The following is a 24,840-nucleotide window of genomic DNA, read 5'->3' as shown; positions in this document are numbered from 1 at the left end:
GACTGATAAACTAGTTTATAATGATAGTTGATCCGAGCCGAAGTCTTGCTAGGAGAAAAAAAAAAGAGAGGAAATAGCTTGGGTGTACGTGCACAGAGAGAGGTGGTCCTGGGGACTTGTGCGAGACTACTGCTTCATAACTCACTAGCGAGATGCATTTTTACGTTCTCTCGCCTCCACGTCAACAAATAGCTAGTGAAATCGTCAACCGTTGGGGCTGGCCTAATGTTCAGACAAAATATGCATTCCCTTCACCCGAACTGCTCTATCATGGCCATAATTGCAATAATTTTCAGACAGATTACGTGCTTGCCATGTCAACATCCTGAAAATGTCCCCTGTCCCCTGCTCCTGCAACTGCAAGAGGAGAATTGTACTCTAGCAGCGAGCGCCAGAGCAGCAAGCACAGTCACCATGAATATTGAATGCCCTTTTATGAGGAGGGCAGACCGGCAGAGATGTGGTCCTGAGGCTGGAACGCGCTCTGCACTGTTGAACTGAATTCCATATGAATGAGTGCCACTGCAAGTCCGCAGCTACCCCTCACTACAAAGTCAATGGCTGCATCTTGATCAAATCATGAACAGGTGATGATTACCAAACAATGATGATACGAAAATTCAATTCAAAGTCCTCTTACACATGGGTGATTACTTTACTTGAGAGAGAACGGCAATCAGATTAACCAGCAGAAGTAAAAAAAAAAATCTACGGAGTCACCAGTACAGCGCTACTACCACTACGACTGTTCTTCATGCAGCAGCTACTCCAGGTCCAGCTCCAGGTCCAGCAGGGCGCATTGGCACCCACCAACTCTGTCGGAGGAGGTGATCCGTGGACCGTGGCGCCGCGCCATGCATCGGTCTGTCACGGTCGGCCACCACGCGGCACCAGGTAGACCCGGGCGCGCACGACGGCGCCGTTCCCCAGCCGGAACCCGGGCGCGACCGCGAACCCGACTACCATGCCTGCGCCGGCGTGCGGGGGCGCGCCGGTCACGCTCTCCATGTACTCCTGGTGGAACTCCGCGCCGCGGCCGGCCTCGAAGTGGCTGGGCGGCGGCTCCAGCGCGAAGGCCAGCAGGTGCAGCAACCACACGGCCTTGGCCGTGCGCAGGAACTCCCCGTAGAAGGGCGTCCGCGGGTGCGCGCCGGCGTTGACCACCCTCCTGTGCTCGCCGTCGCCCAGGACGGCCTCCTCCACGCGCGGCGGCAGGAGCGCCGTGAACTTGGCGGCGGCGTAGCGGCCGAAGGCGCAGGTCGGGAGCACGCCCAGCAGCTCCGCGGGCTCCATCCCGCGCATGTCGCGGAACTGCGCGTACCGCTCCCGCCGGAATGCGGCGGGGTCCAGCAGCGACGAGAGGGAGCCGTCCAGGTAGAAGGACTCGTGCTCGAAGCCGCCGAGGAGGGCGCGCGTGACGTGCGCCTCTAGCGCGTGCTTGGCCAGCTGCGGGGAGGACACCGGGATCTTGGTGAGCGACCGGGTGGCCGCCGCGAGCTCCAGCCCCGCCGCGCGCATCAGGTGGGCGAGGTGCCCCGCGAACGCCCGCGTCGCCGCGCGGGCCTGCTCGGCACAGGAGGTGAACAGCTCCGCCGTCGGCGCGCCGCCGGGGCCGTTCTGCTTGGAGAGCGGGTGGTGGTGGTGGCGCCCGTTGCGGCGGCTGGTGGCCGCCGCGAGCTTCTCCTTGAGCCCGTCCACCTCGGCCTGCTTGGATTGGAGCTGGCGCTGGAGGTCGTCGAGCGCCGCCTCGTACGGCGCCACGGCCTCGCGGAGAGGAGGCGCGGAAGGGTTCGGGGGCGGAATGTGGCCCGCGGCGGCGGAACGGCGGAAGCGGTCGCGGAGGCGCGCGAGGTGGCGGAGCTCGGCGACGACGGCGGTGTCCGCCGCGCGCATCTTGTCGGGGTTCCAGGGGCAGTGCGCTCCCTGGAGCGCGGCGTAGGCGCGGCGCACCCCGGAGACGGCGTCGAACACCTCCGCCATCAGCGCGTCCGCGTCGCGGGCGCGCTCGGCGCCCTTGGCCGCGGCGGCCAGCCTCTCCTTCTCCTGCTCCCCCTCCTCCCAGATCTTGAGCTTCTCCTCCTCCTCCTCCCCCTCCTCTTCCTCGATTTCCTCCGCCTCCGCAGCGGACGGGGACCGCCGGCATTTCTCGCTGCTGGAGACGGCGTCGGCGAAGGGGTCGTCGTCGTCGTCGTCCAGGTCGCTATCGACGGAATCGCGGAGGGTGTAGTTGCAGGGCAGGCGGTTGGAGAGGCAGGAGGAGGCGACGCGGTGGATGAGGTCGCCGACGGTGACCGGCTTGGTCGCCATTCCTCGGCGCTGCGACCGAGCCTTCCCTGTGGGCTGTGGCCGGCCAAGCTGCTTGCTTTGAGTGGGGGTGAGTGATCCGCGTGGGGGAGTGGGAGAGCGGGGCGGAAAAGATGCCGTCCAAAACGGAACGGGTGTGAGGGTGGGTCGTGGATTTAAGAGGCCAGCCCGACAACAGGGAAGCCTTCAGCCCGTGCGGGTGCGGTTGGCTGGTTCATATCGTCGCTAGTTCGTGAGGAAGTATTGTTATTGATCTATGTGAAAAAATATTGTTTCGATTAAAAATTTATGATCGTTTACGACAAGCCATAACCAAAACCCGACAAAAGGCACTGAGCTATACTAACATGCACCATCAATTCTCGTCCGAATTAAGCGGGTGTTTGGCTGCGCCTCCTAAACTTTAGTTGCTGTCCCATTGCATGTTTGGACACATGCATAGATTATTAAATATAGACTAATTATAAAACTAATTGCATAGTTTGCGACTAATTTGCGAGACGAATCTTTTAAGCCTAATTAGTTCATAATTTAACAATGTTTTGCTACAGTAAACATGTACTAATGACAAATTAATTAGGTTTAAAAAATTTGTCTCGTGAAGTACTAACGGATTATGTAATTTATTTTTTTATTAGTATCTAAACAACCCATGCAACGTTCTCTCGACACACCTCCTAAATTAACGTGCACTGCTAGTTTAACCAGAGATCTTTCTTTTAGGCTCTGTTATAGTAGGAGAAGCCAGAACCCGCTTCACCTGCGCAATGAAAAAGGGTCAGTGACCATCCGACCCTGCCTCGCTCCTGGCTTGGCTTGGCTCCGACCAGGCGACCACTGCCTCCGCCCCGTGCCGCCTAGTCGCACTCGCGCACCGCGCGAGATCCACCTTCCCCCGCGCCCGCCTCCGGCACTCCGGCGCGGCTGCGTGAGCCCTGCCCTACGGAGGGGCTGGGGTCTGGCTTACCCGCAGATGCGTCCCCTTCTGGCCCTCGCCGCCGCGTGCGCCCTCCTCGCGGCCGCCGGCGCCGCGGCGGCGGAGGAGGCGAAGAACTCCACCAACAAGTTCCGGCAGCGCGAGGCGAGCGATGACATGCTCGCCTACCCCCACCTGTGAGCACCGCGCGCTTCTCCCAAAATCCCCTCCCTCCCTTCCGTCCGCGATTTACGAGCCGCTCTAGATTTGGAGTAGAGGCTTGGAGCGATCGGATGTTCCTTGTGGGTTCACGTGGGGGCGTTGCGACTGATGAGATTAACGAGCCTTTGGGTGCTAATATGCTAGGGTGCCGCTGGTATTGATTTTGGCGTTGGATTTGTCTACCTGTTTGTCGGTTAGGGGGTTTAAGCACCAGTGGTATAGTGAATTTGAAAATGATAGTGAACAACTGTTGTTTGGTTTGACCATTATGGTCGCTTTTGAATAGCTTGAAATTGCTGCTACTTCTGTTCATATTCCAAAAGAGATAGCAACTACTGTGGTCCTCCAACGGGATTTAGAAAGTAGAGTGAAACATTTTTTTAATGTAAGGCTCACACTACGACCACAGCCTAATCAGAGCTGATCTTATAAACTGGTTGAAGTAAGTGTGGGTAATCTGAGTATCACTTAATTTTTTTGGATTGATCATGTCTGAACCTGTGGCAACTGCAAGCATCTGTTCTACTAGTAGTATGTTCTCGTACAGGTCATCTCAGCGATTATACTATTAGTGCTGACACTCTGACAGAGATTTACCTGCATCTAATTGATACTTGCTGCATGGCACATGGAAATCTGATAAAAGCCAAATAATGAGCAAACTATGTACTAGTTGTTTGATGCAAGGCCTATTCTTTTTTTTTTTGGTTCATATGTCATAGGAATTAGACCTTCTATGCATTCAACTAATTTAAGCTAAGTTAACATCTGCAATAGTGACTTAGGATGTAAGTTCAATTATGCTTGTTGCTAATTTTTTGACACATGTCTAAGTACTATCTCAATTGAAACGACACCTTTAAAGTCAGTTAAGTAATAGTGGTCATCCACATGAATTGCTTAATGCACCCAATAAGTTTATCTATACATTGTATTATAGAGATGAAGATGCTTTATTGCAAACCAAATGTCCAAAGCATGTGGAGCTGAGATGGCAGACTGAAGTTAGTTCCAGCATTTATGCAACTCCTTTGGTCGCTGATATCAACAGGTATTTGTCACTTAATTTGGCGTCTGTCTTTAGCATCACACCAATTCTGGTTATCTGTGTCAGAGATCTTTCTCTCTATCTTCTGCTGTTTCTGTACACATTAATCATTTTATGTCTTTTATTTGTTGCTCATGTGAGGATATTGTGTCGTCCATGAAACACTGTCAACTTCACAACAAGCATTCTTTAACTATTAGTGTTTTATGCAACATTGAATGAGTACAGCATTGCCATTACCAACACTAGACCATATGGTTTGTTGTATTTATATATGCAGTTTTCACAAAGTTGATTTTCAAAAGGTCAAACACATATGTTTCCATTCTTTCTATTAGTATTTTAATGATTTTTCCTGCATAAGATTTCATAATAGACACACTGTTAATGAATCTTTTTCTGTTGTGTAGTGATGGAAAATTGGAAGTAGTGGTGCCATCATTTGTTCATTACTTAGAAGTTCTTGAAGGCACTGATGGAGACAAAGTGCCAGGTGTTGTTTCATTGCCATTTTATATTCTTAGTTCTTCCTTACAGATTCTGAAAAGAAGTCTCATCGGTACCTAATTATTGTCTTTGATGTTGTAATACCCTTTTAGCTCCTGAAAGAGTTTTGAGAAAATTTCTCCTGAACTTTTAAGACATGCTAAAATAAATTGGTTTGGTTATTATTTGTATACACTTTTCAGGATGGCCTGCATTTCATCAGTCAAATGTTCATTCAAGTCCTCTTCTCTATGACATTGACAAGGATGGTGTACGGGAAATAGCTTTGGCTACTTACAACGGTGTTGTAAATTTCTTTAGGTCAGGAACTCTATGACAGACAGTTTTATGTTTCCCTGTTAAATCCAGCAATATTTATTTGTTTATTATGTAGGGTGTCAGGTTATATGATGATGGACAAGCTTGAGGTACCTCGTAGAAAAGTGCGTAAAGATTGGTATGTTGGGCTAAATCCAGATCCAGTTGACCGCTCCCATCCAGATGTTCATGACGGTTCAATCGCCAAGGAGGCTACTTCTAAGGAAACTCCCGTAATAGATCAGAATAAATCAGGTATCCAAGAATCTTCTATAGGAATGCAATCTTGTATGTTACTTTATTGATAGAAATGTCTTTTTTGGTTTTTGAATCTCATGATGAAGCTTAACTTGCTATCAATTAGCAGAACTGCTGATGTCATCAACTTGCTTTAAGGAAAAAAAAAAGAATTGCATGCATGTTGCACCAGGACCAACTATTCTAACTGCAGTGGATATGGACCTTCTATGCATTTCATTTTTGTAAAATATGCAAGAATTATCTGTTTTGTTGTTATTTATATATGCTTATCATTGTAGGAAGTATGGAGGGAGGTGAGGCCCTGAAAAATACATCCGAACAACACTCAGTTGAAACAAAACTTAATTCTACCCAAGTGCAAGAGAATGTGCAGTTGCTGAATAATGTAAACGACACTCATTCTGGGAGCATCACTAGTGTTACTACTGAAGCAGAGAATACATCACAATCACATACTCAGAGACGCTTGCTTCAAACAGCTGACAAAAGTGACGAGCAAACAGGAAGCTCAAAAACTCATGAAAGTGATTCGGGAGCAAAAGTAGCAGCCACTGTTGAAAATAGTGAGCCTCTAGATGAAGATGCAGATGCATCATTTGACTTGTTTCGGGATCCAGAAGATCTACCTGATGAGTACAATTATGATTATGATGACTATGTTGATGATGGTTTGTGGGGAGATGAGGACTGGAAAGAACAAGAACATGAGAAAGCGGAAGATTATGTCAGCATAGATGCCCACATCCTGTCCACCCCAGTAAGTGATGCTTTAGTTCCTTTTGCTTATGTTTTTTCTACCCATCTCATAAATAGGCTTGAGTTATTATCCACATTCTTGCTACAGGTAATCACAGATATTGACAAAGATGGTGTACAAGAAATGGTGATTGCTGTATCATACTTCTTTGATCATGAGTGAGGCTTCTCTTTTTGCTACAAACACATCCTGTTCAAGTTACTCATGACTTCTTAATAATGACTTCAAATTGATTAAAATTTGGTTTACTTACATAATAAAATTGAAGCTTAACGGTTTGTCTATCAATGTGAATTTGAACTTAAGTGGCCTTGAAAATGAAAAAAAAGGAACATATGTGCAACTTGTGTCCCAAGAATAAAATCACATAACTTTATTTCTACATCATCATGTGTAGGTCTTATTCAGATTGAACCTTAGCTTCCCTGGTTCTTGTAATAAACTTTGTCACCAGATTTTGTACTTTCCTTTCACAAAACTGGCAGGCACAGATTTTTTTGTCAGCAAAAATGTGCCAAATCGGGTGTTAGTCGTGAACTTGATGTGTTATCTTTGGTACCAATGTTAGGTGTTTGTTAGTCTTGCTTTTATGATTGATGAAAACTGTTTTTTTAACAGAACTTGCTACCACAAACTCACTTGAGAATTTTTGGTTTGTGTTTGCTGGCTTTTATTTGCAGATATTATCGTGATTCAGATCATGCAAAAGAACTGGAAGGAATTGACATTGGAAAATATGTTGCAAGCAGTATAGTTGTCTTTAACCTTGACACTCGGCAAGTTAAATGGGCTGCAGAGCTTGATTTGAGCACAGATACTGTAAATTTCCGTGCTCATGTATTTTCCTCTCCAACTGTGGTTGATTTGGATGGTGATGGATATTTGGACATCCTTATTGGAACTGCCTATGGCTATTTTTATGTTATCGATCATCGTGGTAAGTTTGTAGTCTCTTAATATATTAATTAAGGATTGAATCCAAAGGAAGCTTTGTTCTAAGCTGTTTTTTCTCTATGTTTTCTACATATCAAGTTTCTAAATAATACTACCTCCGGTCCAAATTATAAGACGTTTTGGCTTTTCTAGATACATTTTATTATGACATAGTGAATATCTAAGTGATAGCAAAAACTATGTATTTAGAAAAGCCAAAACGTCTTATAATTTGGAATGGAGGGAGTAGCTTTCATTACTAGAATAGTGGTATTTATTGGTGTAGTTACAAATAGTGGGATAATAACTAATAATGCACCCTGGCAAAGGATAGAGCACACCAGTTCGCTGGTCTGTATTCCATTCCTGACTAAGGCACCACCTTGAAAGAAAAATATGATTTATTCCCTGGCTAGAGAAAAAGGGATTTGCTGCCTAGTAAAACAGAAGACTACTGAATGAAATTAGTGGCCTATATTGAATCAAGCTTCTCTGGCCCATCTATGAGAAAAATCGCATTGGTTTGGTTGATTGAATGGGAGGGGGGAATGTAATATAAGTTCTGTATTGGTGTGTTGGGTTCTAGCCTTCTAGGTGTCTTGTATGTGGTGTTGTACTTTGGTACCCTTTCTTAAATCTGAATGAAATGACACACACCTCTTGCCTTCTGTGCGCTGCTAAACTGTTTATATACGTAAAAGTATATATGCCCTCTTCTTATTTTGATTCTGTGAATTAGGTAAGGTTAGGAACAAATTCCCCCTTGAGATGGCAGAGATCCATGCACCAGTCATTGCTGCGGACATCAATGATGATGGCAAAATCGAGATGGTTACCACTGATTCCCATGGAAATGTAGCAGCATGGACTGCTGAGGGAGAAGAAATCTGGGAAGTGCATCTAAAGAGTCTGATTCCACAGGCAAGCTTCATGTATTTCTCTTGTATAAGATGATTGATTGTTGCTTAGTTAGCTCGTTATTTATCTATATCGCAAGGCACTACACGTCTTGTCATTATCTGTACACTGCAAGTGACGCATGTGCTGAAGATGCATTCTTAGTTTAACTCAAGGCAATACGTACATCCAAAATCTTGCTTAGATTGTTTACTTAGAGATTCTCCTATTTCGTCTTAAACTTATGCTATGGCCCTGTTTGTGGGAGCTTTTGCTTCCCCAGGAAGCTCCCCCCAAATGGGGTCAATGCTATACTGACTGAGAACATTATAACTCAGTTTCAGGCCAAAAGAAGATATCATATATACTTTCACCCCACCATTTCATTTACTTTATATTCCTTTTGTTATTCCTTGGCTACGATTTTTATAATGCAGCCTGATTATTATCATATGATGACAGAGACCTACTGTTGGTGATGTCAATGGAGATGGCCACACTGATGTTGTGGTACCAACTGTGTCAGGAAACATCTATGTTCTCAGTGGAAAGGATGGCTCAAAAATCCAACCTTTCCCATATAGAACACATGGAAGAATCATGAGTCCTGTTCTACTGCTCGACATGAGTAAACATGGAGAAAATGCAAAAGGGCTAACTCTTGCTACAACATCTTTTGATGGTTATTTATATCTGATTGAGGGATCAAGTGGCTGTGCTGATGTTGTTGACATTGGAGAGACCTCGTATGCCATATCTTCTTTGCTTTGCTAGATGTTTGATATCATTGTTGGGGATTATGTACTGCACTTCAATAAAGTCGGTTGATTGTTGCACTTTGACTGGCAGGTACACTATGGTTTTGGCTGACAATGTGGATGGTGGAGATGACCTTGATCTTATTGTTACCACTATGAATGGAAACGTCTTCTGCTTTTCCACGCAGTCACCACACCATCCACTTAAGGTTGGCAATCTGTTTCTGCTGGTCTTCATTTTACTTTACATTATTTAACTCATCTCGGATAGAGCATTGGTCTCTCGGTTAACCCTTTGCAACCTATGCTTGAACTTTGTTTGAACTTCAGAATCACATATCTCCTTTAAGATTTTTATTCTTTCGATTTTTGGATGTTTAAACTTTGTAAAACACTTGGTTAGCATGATAGAGAGAATTTCTCATTCAACCAAGCTTCTCATTCTAATTTGATGGCAGGAATGGAGGTCATCAAACCAAGGAAGGAATAATGCTGCATATCAGTACAACCGTGAAGGTATTTATGTTAGGCATGGTTCCAGGACCTTCCGTGATGAAGAGGGCAAGAATTTCTGGGTAGAGTTTGAAATCGTTGACAAGTACAGAGTGCCCTATGGGAATCAAGCTCCTTATAACGTTACGGTATATTCTCACCCCCAAAGTCTCGCGTGAGGAATGAGCTAAAATATGTACACTAACTTCGACTACCTTTGTTTGATGGTTCAATTTCAGGTAACTTTACTTGTTCCAGGGAATTACCAAGGAAATAGGCGCATTGTGGTCAGTGGTGTGTATCATCAACCAGGGAGGCAAAGAATGATGCTTCCCACTGTTCCTGTTAGAACTACTGGAACTGTAGTCGTGGAGATGGTTGATAAAAATGGGCTGTATTTCTCCGATGAGTTCTCACTCACCTTCCACATGCATTACTATAAGCTGCTGAAATGGCTTCTGCTACTGCCAATGCTTGGAATGTTTGGTGTTCTTGTCATCTTGCGCCCCCAAGAAGGTGCACCACTGCCATCGTTTTCACGGAATATTGACTAGTGACTCATGTGGTGAAATGCCGGCGACCCATTGAAGCTGAGAAAGCAACTCAGAGTATCCCCAACATTTTCATAGAATGTTGACTAGTGCTTCACGTGGTGAAATGCCGGGGGGGCATTGAAGCAGATAAAGTGACTTAAGTTAGAGTTCCCAACATCTCCATGACTTAAATGTCTTGTTCACACTGTAATATACTGGGGGATTTTAATCTGCATAGAAAATATGCAATGTATTGCTCCCAAGAGTTAACCAGTTCAAGGATTATAGTTTTAGTTACACAATAGACCCATTTAGTTCTGCAGAAGAATTTTGTACACACCATGAGCCATTTTCAAACTGGTATGCATTATATTGGCTCACCCGAAGAACAAGCATAGCGTCACTGTACTGGGCATCGTGTAGCCTGGGAAACAGTATTCTTGTTGCCTTGGTGTGTTGATCTAAACAGCATTTCAGTATGTGTGCTGCTTTTTAGTTCATGTATATTCCCTGGCACCATGAAAAACTGTCATGGCATGAGTTTCTAAAATTTTACATGCACATACTCCGAACGCATGAGAAATCTATAGTGAGCATAATTTTTATGAGCAGTTAACCATTTGGGCCATTTGGCAGACAGTTCAGAAAAAAACACCACTTACAGGCTAGTTACACTTCCATAGCAATCAATCCAGAGCACGCATCATCTAATCCGACTGTAGCCTCTGAATGGTTTACAAACTTAAGCTACCTGACGAACCACTCGTCGCTTCGTTCCTCCGCGACGGCGGCGCAGCGCGGCTCATCCTGGCGGTGGTAGTCTCTCCGGATGGCCCACAGCAGCTCGCTGCACCGCCGCATCGACGGCCGGTCATCCCTGGCCGTCGCCACGCACTGCGCTGCCAGCGCCAGCGTCCTCTCCACCGCGGCCACCGACGCCGGGCTCCGCCGCATCCTGGGGTCCATGGCCACCACGGCTTCCCCTGCCCTGCACCTCTGCAACGCCTGCATGGCACGGCCACGGCATGGCTGTGCGCATCGCAGCTCTGCGCTTACATATGCAATTCTCGGATTGTTTGTTTCTTTTCTTACCCATCTGGTGGTGAGCCGGGCCTCGCCGCCGCGGCTGCGCTCGATGGGCGGCCGGCCGGTGACGAGCTCGACGAGGAGGACGCCGAAGGCGTACACGTCGCTCTTGTCGGTCAGCTGGTACGTGCTCAGGTACTCCGGGTCCACGTACCCGGCAGCGCCCTTCGCCGGCGTTGCATCCGAGCCTGAGCCTGAGCCCGAGCCCGAGGCCGCCGTCCCGGCCAGCCCAAAGCCGGCCACCTTCGCCGTCAGTGCGTCGGTCAGCAGCACGCTCGACGACCGGATGCCTCCATGGATGACCGGATGCTCTGCAACTCACCATGATACCTTGTGAGTTTCAGACAATCAGACAGGTTCCATTTCTTGTTCTAGCATAGTAGCATACCAATCTACTCTGTTTGACCATGCGTTGCAACAATCACACAACAGTTTGATCTGAAGAACATATACTGAATCGGCTTCGTACCTTTGTACTCGTGCAGGTAGGTGATGCCCTGAGCAACGTCGATCGCGATGTTGAGCCGTTGCGCGAGTTCTAAACCATTTCCACAGGATTCTGCAGGGTTTTTTTTTTTCCGCACCGCAAAATGGATCAGTATCAGATTCTATGCACTCGACCATTCATTATTACAGTTCCAGCATCCGGCGGAAACAAAAGCAACATGGATTGTGGATGCAGATTCTATGGCAGAAGTATAGAACAGAACAGTTTATATTAAAACAGTGGTCTACTGGCAGCTGCAATAACGATGATGAAAAACTAGCACAATGAATAGGATGATCCATAGCAACAATGCATACCATCCAAATGTTCCCTCAAGGAACCATTGCTGACATACTCAACTACGACGAGACTATCAGCTGTGCGCTCAAAGAATCCGAAGAGCCTCGCCAGATTCCTATGCTCAGTCTTCTCAAGAGTCTCAAGCTCCCTCCAGAGTTCAGCTGTCAGATTCTGACCGTTCAGCTGAGGCAACAGAAGAGGAGAGCTAATTAGTAACATTACTGCAATTCACCTGCTCTATGAGCAATCCAAAACACGGATGACTATGATCTTCGGTTCCTAACCTTTCTAACACATTTGACGGCGATCTGAGATCCATCCTTGAGCTTTCCTCTGTACATGGTGCTTGAGCGTCCCTGCCTTATCATGTTCTTTTCACTGAAGTTTGATGTTGCCTTGGACACGTCAGCAATGGTGAGAGCCCTTCCTTCTTGCCATGATCCTGCTGCACTCGAAATTTGCGAAGCTTCCACACGCTCAGATTTTTCGTAATTCGAAAGTTTAATGCTTGCTTGGTGCTAATTTTAAGCAGAGAAGTTTGCTTCATTTCATCCATGATAGGATTCCACGGGATTGATATGAACCTACTGCTACTGAAGAAGAGGGGAAAGAGGAAACATGACTGCACCGATACCTGAATCTATGGAGACATGGCACCCGGAGCGCCTGCTCTTCTCCTCCTCCTCCTCTTCCTCGGTCGTGACCTGTCTCCGCGGCACGAAGCAGCTGGTGAAGGCGCCGGCGACCCGCTGCGCCGCCGTACTGAAGGAGACGCTGCTGCTGACCTGGGAGGAGCGGGTGCTGTAGGACGAGAGCTGCCGGCCGTAGCCGTAGGCGCCAGGGGAGGAGGCCGCCCGGCCATGGCGGCTGTGGCTGTGAGCGCTGGAGCCCGAAAGCTCGGCGCTTTTACTGCTGCTGCTGGACTGCCTCCTTGATGTTGCTGGCCATGATGCCATCGGGGGAGGCAGCTCTCATCTGGTGCCGGCTGCGCTCCATCTCCGGCGCTGCGAGGGCGTTAATATGGGGCGACGACTCGACGCTGTTCAGCGGAGCGGGGCGTGGTTGCTGTCGCCGTCCGGCCGCTGGGTCAACGGGACCCGCATGGCATGCCGAGGATGATGGCCTGCGCATTATTGCTGCATCTTTCTGGTCCATTTTCTTGAGAGCGGAGCACCAATGGTTTCTTGACAAGGTACCAGTACCAGACTGACCGTTAATTATACAATTGTCATATGAACACTTTTGGAATTAAACTATGTTGCCCAGGAAGGGTACGCATGTGAGCCATGCCATTTTTTAGGGAATGGAAGAACGTCTGAAATGAAAAGAAAAATGAAACGTTAATCAGGTAGGAATAGGATGAAGAAGAACGTCCTGCCTGCGCTGTCACGGTTTGGTTGGAACGGACGTAGCAATCAGACTTGGTCAGATTAGTACAAATCTTTTTGTATGTAAAACTTTGTTATCTTGTACTCCGTATACTGCAATCAAGTTTTCTGGTCCAATTCAACGCACTCGTAATCGTTCTTCAAAATAAAAAAAAAAAACGCACTCGTAATCAAAATTTGTTAGTGAAGAAACAACAAGGGGACACAAGAATGAGGAACTTTTGTTACTAGCTCTCTACATATATCAAGAATTTAGTTTGCCACCTCAAAGGCGCTCGTAGTGTAAGAATGTAGGAATACGTGCTTTGCTGGAAGCTACTCCCTCCATTCCAAATTGTAAGTCATTCCAAAAATCTTGGAGAGTCAAACTTTTTCAAGTTTGACTAAAATTATAGAGAGAAACACAAAGATTGATGACATCAAATAGGTATAATATGAAAATATAACTAATGAAGAATCTAATGATACTTACTTGGTATGATAAATATTATTATTTTGTTATATAAATTTGGTCAAACTTGAAAAACTTTGACTCTCCAAGATTCTTGGAATGACTTACAATTTGGGATGGAGGGAGTACATTCAAAACTTTCGGATGGATCATTGCAGTACAATAATACAGAAGCAATTATGACCGTCCGATGGAGATGGAGGTCGTGCCATATCCAACGGCCGCCCGTCTGGGGACGTCGCCAGCCGGTCACGCCTCGCGCCTGAAGGTCCTGGCGAGGGCGCCGGCGGAAAGCCTGGGGCCGTCGGTGGCGCCGGCGCCTGCATCCATGGCTGATTTGCTGTCGCCAACATTACATGAACGCCCATTGATTTTGCTTGAGGATGCGCTTGGCTTGCTACCACGTAGATCCTTGTTTGGATTCACTATCTACTTTTTTTTCAATTAGATTCACTATCCGCTAATAATAGTTAGCGGCTAATAACTCATATTTAATACAGAATTGCTAACTCTTGACCGAGTGATTTTGGTTCATCCTCAACCGAATTCTAGGCTGTTGGATCTTACACGTGTCGGCATCTGCTCGGGCTCCTTTGCCGCTCCTCTGCCACCGCCCTAAGGACGCTCCTCTACTCGGGCGGGCGCGCACTCCTTTGTCGCTCCTTTGCCCCCGCCCCAGGCTACCACTGTCGCCCCGACGCGGACGTCCCCGGCGGGTAGGCCGCCGCCGCCGCCCCGGTGCGGACGCGGGTGGAGCGTCCCCGACGGGCGTCCCCAGCGCGGGTGTCCCTGGTGCGGGCGGCGCCGTCCTATGCTTTTTTTTTTGTCCCTTTTCTGCTGCTGGAAGACGAGATGTGCTCTCAGGTGTCTGTTCTTCTTTGCTCTCTCTCCGTTCTTCTATTTGTAAATTTGTATATTTGTGAACAATTTGATGATATTTGTAAATAATTTGACATATATTTCTCTAGTATCTAGAATCCATAGAAATTTTTTTGTAATTTTTGTTTAAAAAATTGGCTTATATTTGTCTGAGATCTTATGTTATCCTCAAATTATACCACTCTGTTCTATATATTACACTGAAGAAATTAGTGTAAATATAGTAATAGAAGAGTGTAAATATAGCTAGATGATAGTGTAAGTGTATAAAAAATTTCAGTTAACAGGGAGAGTCAAATCAACTGAACGTCACCTAGATACACTTAATATTAGCTAGCTAACTATCAGTTAGAGTATGTTTGGATGCACATGAAAAACGTTACTAAGATAACTATTAACTAAGATAACTATTAGCTGCTATTATCTAACTTGATCCAATTAGTGTGATAGTTATTATTTAGAGATCCATCTAATAATTAACTATTTTATTAGCGGCACGATGCAACCAACTCTCTTCGTCTATGACCGGGGAAAGTGTGTGCAGGTGTGCCACGCCACTGCCACCATGTGAAGTTGCCCACGCATCGCGGCCGTCCGTTTGCCCCGGCCCGCTGATGGCAAAGAAGGCGACCTGGAGTTGGCCCACATGCAGCGGCCCCGGAAGGTAGGTTACACCAAGCGCCACCATGAGGGCCCGGCCCACACTGAGCAGCGTCTCTTCTAACGTTCAAATATTCAAACGAGCAGCGGATCGAGAGGAGCCCGGATGAGAAGGCACTAAAAGGAAGGGGAAACGCGAGAGAGGCGGCGGCGGCGGCCATGGATTTGGACTCCCTCTCGCGTCGAGAGCTGCAGGCGCTCTGCAAGAGCAATGGCATCCGCGCGAACATGTCCAACGCGGCTATGGCGGAAGCGCTTCGGTGCCTCCCCTCGGTGAGCATCCCCAATTTTATTCCTTTTGTTCGTGGTGAATCTCTGTGGATCTATTCCCATGCGTGTTCGTGGGGCGTTTGGGGGCAACTGGGGTGGTCGATTTGATGCGCGTGGAGGTTGTTTGCTGTGTTGATTAGGTGGACAGGACCGACGAGATCGGGAGGACGGCGCCGCCGATGTCGGCGATGAAGGAGGTGACTATCATGGAGGAGCAGACGCACGGGTCTCTGCTCCCCCGCGGCAGCCGTGCGCGGGCCAAAACAAGGATGATCGCAGCGGGTAATACGGAAGAGGATGTGCCAGACCTAACCTTGCAGGGGTGCCAGAGGACTGCTGCACGGAAGGCCGCGGTGGCCCCGGAGGCAGCAGAGGCTATCGGAGAGGAGCAGGAGCTCGGGTGTCCGCTCCCTCGCGGTGGCCGTGCACGTGGGAAGACAAGGAAGGCCGGGGCACGTAAGATGGAGGAGGAGGTGGTGCCGGCCCCACACGCCTTGCCGGGGAACAAGAGGACGGTGGCAGACGAGGCTGTGGATGCGGAAGAGGTGGCCATAGGAATGAGGACGAGAAGGTCAGCGAGATCCAAGGTGAAGATCGCGTTGGATCAGAAAGAGGAGGACGTACAAGCGGCAGTCCGGAAGGAGCACAAAGGTTAGGACAAGTTCACGCTTCCCCTGCGTAACTTGTATCGATTGATTTCCGTGCTGATTTCCTGTAATTTACAAGTAAGAGTCCTTCGTTTACCATACTTTGTGAAAGGTTAATTTGGCTAATGTTGGTCAACAGTCCCTAAAACTAATTTTCTGAATACTGTAGGGGCTTCGGCCCCTCCAGTTTCTTTTAAAAAAAACTAATTTTCTGAATATGCAGTTCATTCTTCCGGTGCGGCCATTGCGTCTGCAGTAGTTTCAGATAAGAGCTGCGGTGATTCTGAAGAGCATGCAGTAGTCATTATGGTGGAAGAAGAGGTCGCAAAGCCACAGGAAGGTCAAAACATGACGAGGAGAGCAGCGCCATATAAGACACATGAGGATTTGCAGCAGGATCAGAGGACGGCGGAAGAGGTGGCCACGACGAAGAAAAGGACAAGAAGGTCCACAAGATCCAAGGTAGCAGCGGCAGCACGGAAGGGGCAGAAAGGTGAGGATAAGTTCTCGCCTCCCCTGATTAACTTCGATTGCTTAGTTCTGATTTTGATGCTGAATTATTAGTAGTATGTTGTAATTTGAAATTGTAGACTTGGTATTGTTCATGAGCTATCTGCTAATTTCTGAATGTGCAGCTGATTCTTCTGACACAACCATAGGGCCTGAAGTTGACCCTAAAGCGGATGAAGTTGTTCCCAAGGTGGAGGAGGCCGCAAAACCACAGGAAGGCAAGAATGAGACAAGGAGGGCCACAGTGTATAAGGCACGGGAGGAGGTGCAGCCAGGCCAGGTGACAGTGGCACCAGAGGTTATGGCAGCTGTGGAGGCAGAAGAAGTGGCCACGGCAAAGAGGAGGAGGTCAGTAAGATCCAAGGTGAGGGTGGCAGCACGGAAGGGTCAGAAAGGTGAGGTCAAGTTCTCGCTTCTCCTGATTAACTCGTGTATTTTTGTTATTGCTTGAATGCTGGTTTTTGTATTCCTTCGTTTACTGATATCGAATTGTAGATTTCGTGGGGACACTGGTGATTATTGTTTCTGAATGTGCAGCTGATTCTTCTGATGCAGTCAACGGGCCTACAGTAAGTGATGATCCTAAGGAAGAGCAAGTGGGTGAGGTGGTGGAGGAAGGGCCAACAAAGCCCAATGAAGGTGAGATGCCTCACCGGTCACTAAATTCATAGATTTGATCTTTGCTTTTTTTATATCTCCCAACTTTGTGATTTTCTGAACTCTGTGCTTTTGTGAACCTTTCTATCAATTAATTGTGTATCTTAATGCATCTTTGCCATAAACCACAGAAAAACGAGAGCAAATCAGTAATGTTTGCCAGTTTGCTTCCCTGCCAAAACTGGAGGATTCACCGGGCGTTGTGTCCAAGCCCAATGCAGCAGATGCTTCTGACAAGGCAGCAGTTGCAGATGAGGAGGCTATCAAGGAAGATGATTTCACTTTCACTGGTGAGGCTGATCTGTCCAATCTTCTTGTCAACACACTTGACAGATTTGCAAAGCCTATGTATGTGTCCACAGATAAAGAGGAGAAGAAAGGCAGTGAGTGTTGGTGGATGCTTCTATAATTTACAAGAGCTGTAGGACACCAGGCCCAGTCAGGAATAACCAAAAATTTCAAACTATATGAGATCCTGTAATGCAGTGCATCAAAAACTCTAGAATCAGGATTAGAGAGATGGATTAAGACACGGATCTAATAGCAAAGAAAGGAAAACAAAGAGTTCTGAGGGTGTAAACAAATGGTTTATACTGGAGCATGAGGCAGACATATAAGGCCACTGTGGTTTGTGGACACCACCTCCCGCATGGTTTACAGGATATTAATTGACATCTACATGCCGATCCTTTTTCTGAATTACACTTTTTTTTAGGCAAAGCACACTTTTATTTGCTCCTACAAACATGCACCTGTAAATGACTTCTCTATCATGAGGTCTGCCATTGTTTTGAATGAAATGGACAGTTTGTCTAGCCATTTAAAAGTAAAATTTTCTTGAAGTTTTCTAGGATGCCCATATCTACTGAAATGACTTTTTTACTGTTGAGCATCCAGTGGTTACGTTGAATATATACTGTCACCCACATTGATAATCTGGTAACTGGGTCTGAAGCCAATTGTTGTACAATCCTTTGTGTCATTGATCGAGTTCAACTGATTGCAGTTGTCTTCTAGTCGAAGTTAAATGGCCCTTTATTTACTAAGGCAATTCAATTTCAAGATATTTCTCTCTATTGTCTGGAAATTTCATACTTAATATTCAATTTTGGAGATCACTATTGTATCCCAGATGTACTGTAGTCACTAGTCACAGAAGAATTTCTCTACTATTTTTTCCTCCCTGTGATCATAGAAAGACATTCAACTAATGTCCTAATTTGTACTGCCATACAATGGTCATACCTCTCCTTATTGAACAAACTAGCTTTATCTTGTGAGTTTTAATCAAACAAATGGGTGCTAACGACAGCTTGAATTGTTGTTTAGCTCAAAAGCATGAAATCATTTCAATTGATTCTGGTTTATGAAGTGGCCAAGTATTGCAGAACATGGAATTCACTTGATTTTTGTATAATGGAATGTTTCTACTTGTGGCCACTGTTTTGTGCAAGAGAGGTGGTCTTTTGTCCGATTAATTTGTTGTGTTGGGTAGCATGAACTATTGTAGCACTCTATTTTATCGCTGGTATTAATATCAGTGTATAGCAGAACTGTAGTGCTTCTTGGAGTTGCTCAATGTCTAGCGATTACTAGACAAGAAATTACAAATTGTTAAGATGTTTGTTATTTTGAGTTCTACTTGCTAACACTTTTAATTAGTACACTGATTAGTACTCCTTCCGTTCCAAATTATAAGGTGTTTTGACTTTTTTAGATACATGGTTTTTGCTATGCATTTAAATATACATTATGTCTAGATACATAGTAAAAACAATATATCTAGAAAAACAAAAACACCTTATAATTTGAAACCGAGGGAATAATTACTTGCCTGCAAGGCCTCTCTCGTAGTATAGTATAGTTACCAGGTACACCAGTTTCAACCATTTACTAGAGAAAGTTACTTGTGGAATATACCGTTTGCATTTACTCTTTTCTGAGATGTCCGCAAGTATGAGTTGTTTGTGTATTGGGTCATTGGATGGGTACGGGTATTGGATACCCAGTGGCATCAGTGAGTTTTCCATAATGATCTCTCTGTGCCAGCATACCACAGTCTGCCAATAAGCATGACAAGTTATAAGAAAGCAACTCATCAAGGAGCAGAGAGAAAAATATGAGATTTTCCAACAACCATCAAACCGCCTGAGCAAAATTTCGCTACCAAGGTGTATGTCATAACAATCCATAAATGGTGACCAACATATCTGGTAAACTCTCTGCATCTCTATACCATGTATTTTTTTTTTCTCGATTTGCTATCATGTGCGTCCATACAAAATGGCACGATGCATGAACATATACGCTCTCTCGAGGAGAAAAAAAGGTTAGACTAACTCATCAGCATATGTTTACTCCAGTGTCTACTCACTGGTAGCTGATTTAAGTTCGATACCTAATAACCATTCACTATCAAGCGCTGCAAAAATGATATTTTTCTACTCCAACTCCAACTGCATATAGCCAGAGATATGTAACCTAGAAGACTATCCCAGCTCCACTTGAAAAATAGAATGGACAATTGTCCAAGGCAATTAAGGTATTTCAGGTTTTTCCTACTTCCTATTACTTCGTAGCAAAATGTCAGCCACATGTATGGCATTTCTCCTACTTCCGGGACCTGTCAAAGAAAGCTGAATGCAATTAGCAAACTAGCAAGGAGAAAAGACATGTTCAACTCGCAAGTGGAAGAGACATAAAGTACTGTCACAATTGACTGATGTTTACAGCAAGAAAAATCACTATAAGAATCACACACATAACCAATCGATATGTACACAGACAGGATACACAAAACTTTCAAAGTCATTTGACGGGATCAATAGAAAAATTGGATTACTCATCCCCTTTTAGAAGTATCAAATTGTAATTTGATGCGGGTTTAGCAATATAAGTAGAAAGCAATAGCCAACCTCCATGTAGTTATAAACCCTTTTTCATTTTTCAGGGACGTACAAACCCTTAATTGATTAAATATATATATTACTAACAAGGACCTTTACCAGCTTCCAAAATGGTCGCTGATATTATTATAGTGCAGGTAGTGTCTCTGTTCGGAAATTTACAGATGCAACACAGCAATACCATTATGGAAAACCCAATGAACAAGGTTGACATACACCCTAATAAATGACAGAAATTACTTGCTCTTTAGTCAGAAAATATTCTGTGAAAATGATAGCATATGATTGGTAGAACTATGTTGCACAAAGTAAAATGGTTTTCAAGGCATAAGTGATATTGCTACCTTTTGGAAGACGATCCAGAGCATTTACTCTTCTCTTCAGAGCGATGCACTTTGTTGTCATCATCTTGATTATTGCCTTCATCATCTGGACTCACATCTATGGAGGTTGTAGCCTCTGTTCTATTCAGGCTGGCCAACCTTCTTGGAAGAAAAACGTTGTAGTAATACTTAGCCAAATCTGTTGTTCTCTCTGAGCTAAACTGCTCCAAGGCAACCTTCATGAAGTCTTCATCAGAACTCTTACTCTGAGGAATCAACTTCTCAATATCAGCAAGTTTTTTATTCTCTTCTGCAGTCCATAACTTCAGAACTCGCTCACCCATTGCACCGAACCCACAGTTTCTGAAAGCCTGATCATCCAATTGATACTTGACCCTCTTCCAGGCCTCTTTTACATGAACTTCTACGCAGGCCTCAGATCCAGGATGAGAACATTTACAATTGTCATCCTCAGATCCAGGATGAGAACATTTCCTTGTCTTCGGTGGCTCCACAATGGGTGGCAGCCTGACCACCGTGCCCATCCTTTGTAAGGTATCTTTATCATTTCTGTAGTTAGCCTTACATTCCTCAGATGGGTCATTATACTCAGGGATAGCAGCTTGACATGTGACAGGGTCTATCCCAATACGTTTCCTCGTTGATTCAAGAAAACTAGATAAGTGACTCAGTTCACCAGCTCTCCTTCCAGAACTCCTTGTGTCTTGTTTGTGATGTCTTTTCTGTTTCTGTCAGCATGCAGAATTGAATTAACAATGAGTTGAACAAAACTTAAAAATGGTAGATGAAAAATTGGAAGGCACCAAACAGTAATAACAACAAATATTTATCAAGACTGCCATTGGAAGCAGGATCAGCGATATATGTTTTTCATTGACAGCAGAGATGGGCACAAAAAATGTTCAGTCTTATGGCAAACAATTTTCACACACATTTCTACTTACTATTACTAGTCAGGAGAACTGGGGTATTGAGACCCTTGATATATGACAATTTAGCAAACCTAAGAACCAATCTACTCATGCATGACCAGGAGCACATATCTACAGCTATGATACCTTATTTCCTGAAGCATGACCAAAAATAAATTATTATGAACTAACATCTGAAAGGGGGATACACAAGCACTTGCACTTGCGCAGGTCATGGCTCCTTGTATTCTTTCTTCGTTTATCATATATAACCATCGGAGGACACATGATAAGTGATAGAATAAAACATAAAGAAACAACGCCTTGCCCGAATCCTTTTCCTACATAATCAATGAAAATCTAACCATAATAATAATGTAATTCAAAAATATTCCTCCTACGAAGTCACAGTAGACCTTTTAGAAATTGCAACGTCGACAATGAGAGTGGTAATAAAACTAGCAATGCAATTTTCCAGTATATATACTAGCTAGGGGTATCATGTGACACAAATATCAGAAAAATCTCAATCAAGGAAATAATAAAATAACAATAACTACACCATCAGAAATCTGAAACAAGGTAACAGTGAAAAAACGTTAATGACAAGGCAGCAGCAGAACTTGACGATGATGGCAACAATTTAACAATATCTTCCACAAACACACAACTCCAGTCAATAATTTCATCCAATAAAACCACCATCCATCAATGTGACATATAATCTTGACATGGGAACCATGACCAAGATGATTCCATCACAATAATGTGAAAAATAATAGCACCACTCTCTATTTGATCATCTTAAACATGCTCAAGAGGCAGAATTAATCATATCAAACAATAACAGAATTACTAACAAGAATAAAAGGCACGAGAAATGAAAGATACAGACAATCTTGGCCCGTCCAACTAATAATGACGTGTACTATTCGGATTCGGACACAGAATCTGACACGAGAAATGAAAGATGCAGACGAACTAATTGCCATCCAGACAGCCGAGAATCTCGCTCTGAAGCAACGGTTTCAGGAAGCGAGACGCATGGAGAGACAACACCTGATAATTCCGTGTCCTAACGAATACAGCGGCATGCAATGGTGACGAGTGAAAGACACCTAACGAAACTTTTTTTCCCGAACGGGAACTACGGCAAACCTGAAAACACCGGCAAATATTTGATCCATTTTAGAACAAAACTAGACAAGAGCGCCGCGAAGACGGCGATCCTCGTGCACGCAAATCCCAAGAATTCGAACGCGCCGAGAGAAGAACCCCGCGGGTCGGCCTGGAAAGAGCGTCACCTTGTAGTACGTGCGCACGTGCCGCACCGCCAGGATCACCGCCCCCAGCGGCTCGAAGTCGACGTCGATGCCACGGTTGCGCCCGCGCACCGCCCACAGCTCTCCCGCGGCCGTGCGCCGCAACCACGCCACCGCGCCTTCCACGTCCACCTGCGCCGCCGACGACAACGCCGAGCTCCGCGTCGCGCGCCTGGGCGACGCGTCCTCGGCCGCGGCCGCGGCCAAGGTGCCGCTCTTACGCTTCCTGGGACGCTCCGGGGACCCCGGGGGCGCGCCGGAGCCGCCGGGAGGGACGTCGGACCCGACCATCCGGGGCGCCGCCTCCGCCGGCGAGGTGTTTGCTGGAATGCGGCGGCGCGGCGTGGTTTTGGACAGGGGCTTTTGACGCCCGGGTTGGTGTCCCGCTCTCTTTTTGGCTTGCCGTTGTCTTTGGGATGGAGTGGGTTTTTGTGAGGGACGCCGCCTCTAGCGGTGGCTGCCGGCTGGCTGCGCTGCCTTCCTAAATCGGCAACCTCAGAATGCGCCTTTGGCATGAACATGAGTCATGATAAGTATCCCCCCCCCCCCCCCCCCCCCCGGTAAGGATTCTACGGTGGAAATGATCTGGCCCTTTTTAATTTTGGTGGTGTTTGATTTCGCATGAGTCTAGTTTTTCAACGACTTTTGATAAAAGAGATAGGGTGTAGAGATAATTTGCCGAATAATATACCTAGAGTGATTAATAGGACGATTGCTTATACCACTGATGTCATCGCTTGTTTGGTCAGATTTCTAAGAATTTATAGGGCAGATTAATAAAACAACGGCGGCCAACCACTTGTTTGGTTGGATTTCTAAGAATTTATAGGGCGAATTAATAAAACCACAGCGGCCAACCATGAATGTTGGTCTATGGTCAATGAGTCAGTCATGTTTTGGGAATGCTATAAAGCCTATAAAGCTGGTCACGTTTTCGATATAGTAAATGCTATAAAGCTCGTAGAGCCGGTCACGTTTTGGTGGTGCTAGATATCACATGAGTCTAGTTTTTGATGAATTTTTATAAAAGAGATATGATAAAGAGATTATTTGTCGAATAAATATACCTAGAGTGATTAATAGGATGGTTGCTTATACCACTAATGCCGCCGCTTGTTTGATCGGATTTCTAAGAATTTATAGGATAGATTAATAAAACCACGGTGGCCAGCCCCTTTGTTTGGTTGGATTTCTAAGGATTTATAGGGTAGGTTAATAAAACCACGGTGGCCAACCGCTTATTTGGTCATATTTCTAAGAATGTATAGGACAGATTAATAAAACAAGGGCAGCCAACCATGAATGTCGGTCTATGGTCAATGAGCTAGTCACATTTTGGATATAGCTAATGATATACAGCCAGTCACATTTTTGATATAGTCAATGCTATAAAGCTCATAGAGTCGGTCACATTTTGGTGGTGTTTGATATCACACGAGTCTAGTTTTTCGGTGAATTTTTTTTATAAAAGAGATATGACAAAGAGATTATTTGCCAAATAAATATACCTATAGTGATTAATAGGACGGTTGCTTATACCATTGATGCCGCCGCTTGTTTGGTCGGATTTCTAGAAATTTATAGGGTAGATTAACAAAACCACGACGGCTAACCATGGATGTCGGTATATGGTCGATGAGCTGGCCTTGTTTTGGATACTGCCAACGTTGTAAAGCCTATAAAGGCGGTCACGCTTTCGATATAGTTAATGCTATAAAGCTTGTAGAGCCGCTCACGTGACCGAGTGGTGTTCGATATCACATAAGTCTAGTTTTTTGGCAACTTTTTGATAAAAATAGATATGATAAAGAGATTATTTGTCGAAGAAATATACCTAGAGTGATTAATAGGACGTTGCTTATACCATTGATGACGCCACTTGGTTTGTTGGATTTCTAAGAATTTGTTGGACACATCAATAAAACCACAGCATCCAACCATGAGTTGGTCGCGTTTTGGATACGGTCATTGATGTAAAGTTGATCATGTTTTCGATATAGTTAGTATTGTAAAGCTCGTAAAGGCAATCACATTTTGGAATTAGGATACGCAAGCATTTAAAGTTATGTGGTATCAAAATACATTGTCGCTTGGTTG

General features: G+C 45.4%; 5 protein-coding genes across 10 annotated transcripts; 2 read left to right on the top strand and 3 right to left on the bottom strand.

Moving 5' to 3' along the window:
* Positions 1 to 507: 507 nt before the first annotated feature.
* LOC136515411 (protein GRAVITROPIC IN THE LIGHT 1-like) lies at positions 508 to 2,842 on the bottom strand. Its single transcript, XM_066509006.1, has one exon. The coding sequence runs from the start codon at positions 2,305 to 2,307 to the stop codon at positions 868 to 870; it is 1,440 nt and encodes a 479-aa protein (XP_066365103.1). The 5' UTR covers positions 2,308 to 2,842; the 3' UTR covers positions 508 to 867.
* A 257-nt stretch (positions 2,843 to 3,099) lies between these two features.
* Positions 3,100 to 10,295, top strand: LOC136515379 (protein DEFECTIVE IN EXINE FORMATION 1-like). Its single transcript, XM_066508988.1, has 13 exons — positions 3,100 to 3,417; positions 4,383 to 4,493; positions 4,901 to 4,983; positions 5,180 to 5,297; positions 5,371 to 5,549; positions 5,834 to 6,312; positions 6,400 to 6,470; positions 6,993 to 7,249; positions 7,985 to 8,166; positions 8,605 to 8,888; positions 8,992 to 9,109; positions 9,359 to 9,541; positions 9,632 to 10,295. Exons 1-13 carry the CDS (start codon positions 3,278 to 3,280, stop codon positions 9,944 to 9,946), a joined length of 2,520 nt encoding a protein of 839 aa, XP_066365085.1. The 5' UTR covers positions 3,100 to 3,277; the 3' UTR covers positions 9,947 to 10,295.
* A 211-nt stretch (positions 10,296 to 10,506) lies between these two features.
* On the bottom strand, positions 10,507 to 12,914 carry LOC136515420 (calmodulin-binding receptor-like cytoplasmic kinase 2). 4 transcript variants are annotated; one of them, XM_066509025.1, is made up of 6 exons: positions 12,433 to 12,910; positions 12,083 to 12,243; positions 11,816 to 11,981; positions 11,481 to 11,570; positions 11,018 to 11,341; positions 10,507 to 10,930 (listed from the first exon to the last, which is right to left on the bottom strand). In XM_066509025.1, exons 1-6 carry the CDS (start codon positions 12,752 to 12,754, stop codon positions 10,797 to 10,799), a joined length of 1,197 nt encoding a protein of 398 aa, XP_066365122.1. In that variant the 5' UTR covers positions 12,755 to 12,910; the 3' UTR covers positions 10,507 to 10,796. The 4 variants fall into 4 exon arrangements, with proteins under 4 accessions (XP_066365122.1, XP_066365112.1, XP_066365115.1 ...); XM_066509015.1 differs by having other exon boundaries at positions 11,018 to 11,322; positions 12,433 to 12,909; XM_066509018.1 differs by having other exon boundaries at positions 10,507 to 11,341; positions 12,433 to 12,914.
* Positions 12,915 to 15,100: 2,186 nt separating this feature from the next.
* Positions 15,101 to 18,102, top strand: LOC136515390 (methyl-CpG-binding domain-containing protein 10-like). 3 transcript variants are annotated; one of them, XM_066509000.1, is made up of 7 exons: positions 15,101 to 15,180; positions 15,264 to 15,449; positions 15,587 to 16,097; positions 16,350 to 16,586; positions 16,729 to 16,998; positions 17,141 to 17,242; positions 17,392 to 18,102. In XM_066509000.1, the coding sequence occupies exons 1-7, from the start codon at positions 15,163 to 15,165 to the stop codon at positions 17,667 to 17,669; spliced, it is 1,602 nt and encodes a 533-aa protein (XP_066365097.1). In that variant the 5' UTR covers positions 15,101 to 15,162; the 3' UTR covers positions 17,670 to 18,102. The 3 variants fall into 3 exon arrangements, with proteins under 3 accessions (XP_066365097.1, XP_066365094.1, XP_066365090.1); XM_066508997.1 differs by having other exon boundaries at positions 16,317 to 16,586; positions 17,159 to 17,242; XM_066508993.1 differs by having other exon boundaries at positions 16,317 to 16,586.
* A 2,404-nt stretch (positions 18,103 to 20,506) lies between these two features.
* On the bottom strand, positions 20,507 to 23,034 carry LOC136537691 (uncharacterized). The gene is made up of 2 exons (XM_066529648.1): positions 22,726 to 23,034; positions 20,507 to 21,238 (listed from the first exon to the last, which is right to left on the bottom strand). The coding sequence occupies exons 1-2, from the start codon at positions 23,032 to 23,034 to the stop codon at positions 20,507 to 20,509; spliced, it is 1,041 nt and encodes a 346-aa protein (XP_066385745.1).
* Positions 23,035 to 24,840: the final 1,806 nt, after the last annotated feature.

Source organism: Miscanthus floridulus, chromosome 2 (genome assembly GCF_019320115.1).
Source record: "Miscanthus floridulus cultivar M001 chromosome 2, ASM1932011v1, whole genome shotgun sequence".
NCBI classification, from domain to species: domain Eukaryota; kingdom Viridiplantae; phylum Streptophyta; class Magnoliopsida; order Poales; family Poaceae; genus Miscanthus; species Miscanthus floridulus.
This window is presented reverse-complemented; position numbering and strand designations above follow the sequence as displayed.